This window comes from Adiantum capillus-veneris, chromosome 20, assembly GCF_014529385.1.
Source record: "Adiantum capillus-veneris isolate H3 chromosome 20, ASM1452938v2, whole genome shotgun sequence".
NCBI lineage: Eukaryota > Viridiplantae > Streptophyta > Polypodiopsida > Polypodiales > Pteridaceae > Adiantum > Adiantum capillus-veneris.
The window spans coordinates 11,665,189-11,670,564 of NC_140950.1; the positions used below are offsets into that span (position 1 = coordinate 11,665,189).

The 5,376-nt window shown below is 46.1% G+C and overlaps 1 protein-coding gene across 2 annotated transcripts; it reads right to left on the bottom strand.

Moving 5' to 3' along the window:
• Nucleotides 1–380: 380 nt before the first annotated feature.
• On the bottom strand, nt 381–5,041 carry LOC147432092 (pentatricopeptide repeat-containing protein At4g39530-like). Of its 2 annotated transcripts, XM_086492105.1 has the most exons (2): nt 3,734–5,041; nt 381–3,238 (listed from the first exon to the last, which is right to left on the bottom strand). In XM_086492105.1, exons 1-2 carry the CDS (start codon nt 4,138–4,140, stop codon nt 1,846–1,848), a joined length of 1,800 nt encoding a protein of 599 aa, XP_086348231.1. In that variant the 5' UTR covers nt 4,141–5,041; the 3' UTR covers nt 381–1,845. The 2 variants fall into 2 exon arrangements, with proteins under 2 accessions (XP_086348231.1, XP_086348230.1); XM_086492104.1 differs by having other exon boundaries at nt 381–5,041.
• Nucleotides 5,042–5,376: the final 335 nt, after the last annotated feature.

Sequence of the window (5,376 nt, forward strand, 5' to 3'; positions counted from 1 at the left end):
CATCCGCATCGTTGACTTTGAGAAGGTATCAGAGCCTTGGTGGAGGAGCTGCACCGAGAAGAAGAAGCTGTGAAGAGCGGCCCTTGGTGACAATGACAAGATTACCTTTGTGGCCATTGTTTTAAGATGCTAGTGGCTAGTGGCACCCCTGAACCCTTGACGATGTCGTCTCTCCTCTCTCCTACAAGCTGCATTTTGACACGCGAAGCCGGCCCCAATTCCTCCGACCCCTTGCGGCAACGTTTCATTATGTTGTCTTGTATCCTCATGCACAAACCTTGCTTTATCCAGTAAGAGCCTAGTGACAACTTTTCAAAACGCTACCAATGGCTAATCACTGAGGCTTGGAAACTGATAAGGAGAGGTGCCTAGCTTTGAGCAGCAAATTGGAGAATTGGAGTCAGGACCTTGGAGCCCAAGAGAGGGGCATCTAAAGTGGGTTTCTTCTTCGCCTTGGAAAGGCGACTTGCACAACCAATAAAGGAGTGTGTTGAGAGGCTTGGATTGTGCATCCACCCATTGGATTAGGAGAAAGACTTGTAAATTCAAGATCCTTCAACATGGCCCCATTTGCTCGAGCGCCAATGACAAATTGAACAGCAATAACTACTCCCATTGGAACTTGATTATGCGACTCTTATTCTCATAGAAAGACTTATGTGACATAGTCAACAGCTCGGAGCTCCGTCCTACGAGGGATCCCAACAATAGGTACACCCACCTTCAAGATGACAAGCATAAAAAATCGTATGTTGATTGGAATGCTTGTAATGCGAAGGCAATGTCGGTCATTGGAAATTTCTCCGACCATTCAGACTTTGAAGACATTTAAGCTCGTTGGAATGTTTGATCGAGATTCTACGATGCAAGCAGTCACCCTTCTTGAACAGTTATTTGCCATCCAGATTTCACAAGGAAGTTCCATGCAATTATTTTTTATGAAGGCTAAAGTTATTCATGATCAACTATCGGCTATGAAAAGTGCACTGACCGGTACTTAGTTACCTGCTTTGGTTCTCCACGAAGTTTCCTGAGGCGTATGAAACGTGTCTAGAACACTTCGGCTACAAATCACGAAGGAAAAGCTGGAATTTGATGATCTTAGCTCTTTTCTCATTGAGGATGAAGACTTGTTGATACGTCATTGAGAGGGGGAGGCGGGGCTTGATCTTTTGGTAGGTTCCAGTCACCCCCTACTACATGTCATGGCTTGATCGTGTTCTGGCCAACCAACAAGGATACATTGAACCTAAATGCCACTAGTTTGAAGGACTCTCCCATACAAGAGAAATAACAGGCCTCTCCAAGAGTTTCAAGGACTGTAGGCAAAATAGCCTGGCCCCGCACGTCCGCTCTGCACAAAGGCTCCCAGGTAGAATTCACGCATTGCACAGATCGTGTGGTCTTTTGACTGGACAACCCATGAAAGCGGTGACTATTGCCTCTCGAGGGTAGTTGAAGCACCCTCTTTTGAAACTGCAAGAGCTTTTCTTAGCACTTCCATCTGTTAGATGAGGAGAGTGTATAGGGCTGCCATCTCAGGGCTAAAGGACCCTCCACAGCCACTTCTAGACAGCCCATCGGGGGTTCCATCTTAGCTTTAGGGTTCTTTTACAAGCGGACTGACTAACATAGTTTCCTTGCGGCTCCCTTTCATTGCATGGAAAGTCTTCGAATGAGTTTCCTCTTTTTCTTAATTGAAAAGGCTCAGGAATCTCCTTGAAAGGCGGTGTAACATTTGTTATTTGTTGCAAGTGCAAGTGAAAGCCAAACCAAATAAATTGAGGCCCTACACCTTTGGTTTGTAAAAATGAGCATAGGGCCTCTTAAGCACTTGCTGTACCTCTAATATGTAGGTGTCTCTCCTAATAAACTAGCATTAGGCACCAACCTTGGAGAATGTGTAAAGCTGCAGGCTTCCATATCCACATTCTTTGTCTGGTCAAAACAGCGATATCCTAGTCCATGGTCGCCAAAAGTGCCGCAACTGGTGAGCAAACCTGTCCATGAGATTGCATTGGGAGAAATAGGCATGGTATGAACCAGACCTGCTGCTTCATCGAGCTGTCCCACACGCCCCAATATGTTGATGATGCAGCTGTAATGTTCGACGCTTACATCACTATTGCCACCCTTGAACAAATGCTCGCAATAGGCACGACAAATATCTAAAGGACTCGTGTGATTCCGCATAGAAAGAACACTGGTTATCAGTTCGCCGTTTGGCTCCAAGCCTTCGTGTTGCAAGCCTCGTAGACACTTCTCCACATGGCTACGAGATCCATGTCGTGCATATCCTGCAATCATAGAACCCCACATTGCAATATCTCTAAATGGGCACTTCTCAAATACATCGCATGCCTCCACTATGCATCCGCATCTGCTATACATGTCCACAAGGCTACTACAAATAGCGATGTCTGATTCGAGTCCACTCATCACAATCATCCTGTGTGTCCACCTGCCTTCTACTATTGTGCATGTATAGGCACATGCTCTCAAGCAGGCCAAGAAGGTTACTTTATCAGGGAAAGTGACCTCCTTGGCCATCTTCTCATAAAACTTGAGGGCAGCCAGACAACTCCCGTTTTCTACACAGCCGGTTATGATCACACCCCAGGAAACAACATCATGGCTGGTCATCTTCTGAAAAATGGAACATGCTTCCCGTAAATACCGACACTTCGCATAAAAATCAATTAATGCATTTCCAATTTGAATGTCTGATTCAAGCATTCTTTTGATGATCGAATCATGTACTTCTCTCCCATAGTCTACAGCCTCAACGCTTTTACATGCTTTTAAAGTAGAAAGGAATACAGCAAGAGTCGGCACCAAACCTTCATGCTGCAAAAACTCAAATATTTCGAGGGCTTGCAAGCCATGCCCATGCTGGGCATATCCTGCAATCATAGCAGCACAAGAGACAGCCGTTGGATTCGGTAGCTTATTGTACAAAAAATGTGCTTCTCGAAAGGCTCCACATCTAAAGTACATGTCGATCAGAGTATTTGTGACGGATGTATCCCACGTCACTCGACTTTGAAGGATGTGATTGTGGACAAGTCTACCTACTGGAAGAAACTCCAAGCTTCCACAAGCTTTCAAAACCCATAGAAATGTCACATTATCGGGCTTTACACCTTCGCCCTGCATGGACTTGAACATGTCAATTGCAAGATGACTGTGGCCATACTCTGCATATCCAGATATGAGTGCACACCATGATACAACATCTCTGTTAGGCAGCACACAAAATACCGCATAAGCATCAGCAACACATCCACATTTTGCATACATATCGACAAGAGTGTTTCCAACCTTAAGATCTAACTTAAGTCCATTCTCTACTGCAAGTGCATGTAGCAAAAAACCACAGATTATGTGCCTTATACAACTGCATGCTTTGAACACACAGATAAATGTCACTCTGCTTGGTTCTATGCCATCTTGTGCCATTCTTTCAAAGAGATTAAGAGTAACCATCCCATGCCCTTGTGCAGCACAGGCAAACATCAATGTGTCCCATACGACAATCTCATGAGAAGCCAAGGAATCAAAGACGTAAAAGGCTTCATCCATACAGCCGCAGGTCGCATACATATCAATGAGAGCACTACCAACAGCGTCATCAAAATCGAACCCAGCTTTTACGACATGCATATGTGTGATCTTACCCTTACCTATGTCATCAACCAAGAGGCAAGCCTTTAGGCAGCAAGTTAAGACATACTTATCAGGGTGAATGCCATCCAGCAACATGCCATGGTACAATTTCAAAGCAGAGTGGCCATCACCCAATTTTGTATAAGCAGAGATAAGAGCATGCCATGTGTAGACAGTTCTTTGCGGAAGAGCCTGGAAAACATAAGACGCTTCTTGCACGAGAGCGCATGATCCAAAGAGTCGAATAAGGTAATCAGCCAACAAGGAAGAAGAATCAAGGCCATGCTTGACGATAACAGCGTAAAGTTGCCTGCCAGTGACAAGGTCTTTGCTCTGGTTGCACAATTGCAGAGCACGATGCACCTCTCTCTTTTTCTTTAGACCAGCTGGAATAATGCTCATCAACGCCGCCTGGCACTCTTCATCAGCAGACAGGTTAATTATTAGGCCATCCAAAGCGCATGGGGATTCCATTGAGGAGGTTCAATGATGGACGTTTTCAATTGGACTTTTAAAAAACCCAAAGTAGGTGCTCCCAATTTTGCAAGCTGGTCTCATTAAGGGGAATCTCATTAAGGGGAATCAAGGAAGATACCTCGGGTGAGGTAAGAAGGAAAAGGAAAGGTGAGGTGACGGTGGCCAGTTGGTAGGCAAGATGCTCAGGAATTGATCAACGTGCCGTGCGTTGAGAGTATTGTAGAGAGAGAGAAGGAGATTTCGTTGTGAGCTAGGAGAAGGACCCGCAGCAGAGGAGGTAGCAGGAGACTGTTTTTGGGGAGGGGAAGGAGCACGAGATATGGAGCCGTGTCTCTCTCTGGTTTGTCTAGAGCCGATAGTACACTGGAGGCGTAAACTCTCTCTCTCTCTCTCTCTCTCTCTCTCTCTGGGCTCTTCGTAGACAGAAGAGGGTTCGTCTCTGCTTTGCAACAGCAAAGCAACAGAGGCAGGTAGGCTAATATGTAGCATAGCTGGATGATTGGGGCAAGATTCTGTTTCGTGCTTTCGACCTTAGTGCCTGTTGTGGATTTTTTTTTTTTCGTCTTGCTTGTAAAGCTGCAGCATCAATTTTCTCTTTTCTCTCTGCCAGAAGCCAGGGTGAAGAACGCACACGACCAGGCAACTGTGGGTGGCAAAAGAACTCGGGAACGGCAAGGATGTGCAGACGTTCGCGAACACGATCGCTGCGTTTTTTTTTTGTGATGAAAAACCTCTTTGAGGGTGCCTCGCTGATCTGGGTTGCATGAGTCAGCGCTGCCTCTAAAAGAACTTTGTGGAGGCGGAGAGGAGAAGCTACCATGCAGCACGGTGGAGGCACGAAGGGGGGCGAGGTATCTGACGATGGACAGCACGAGGGGGCGCAGAGACGAGAGAGACGAAAGACAAACGAGAGACAGGAAATATTTAAGGTGTTTTTGGGGCAGAGGGATCTGGCAAGATTCCACGTAATAAGTAGCGTAGACCCAGTATGTCATACACATACAATTTTAAATAAATCGTTAAAATGCAGTATCTGCAGACGATGCCTTCCATGTGGCAGCAATGCAAGAGGAGCCAGCGGCCCTGATGAGTCGGGTGGAGGCAAGGGGGCCTAGTCTTTATCTTGAATGCTCTCGAACCCTCTCTCTGGAGGCGGGGTGGCGTGATCTTTAGCTAGAATTCTCTCGAACCCTCTCTCTCTCTCTGGAAACCCGAAGGTGGTGGACAACTATT

Coding starts and splice junctions, on each gene's coding strand:
- LOC147432092 (XM_086492104.1), bottom strand. CDS start 4,140: ATGGAATCCCCATGCGCTTTGGATGGCCTAATAATTAACCTGTCTGCT.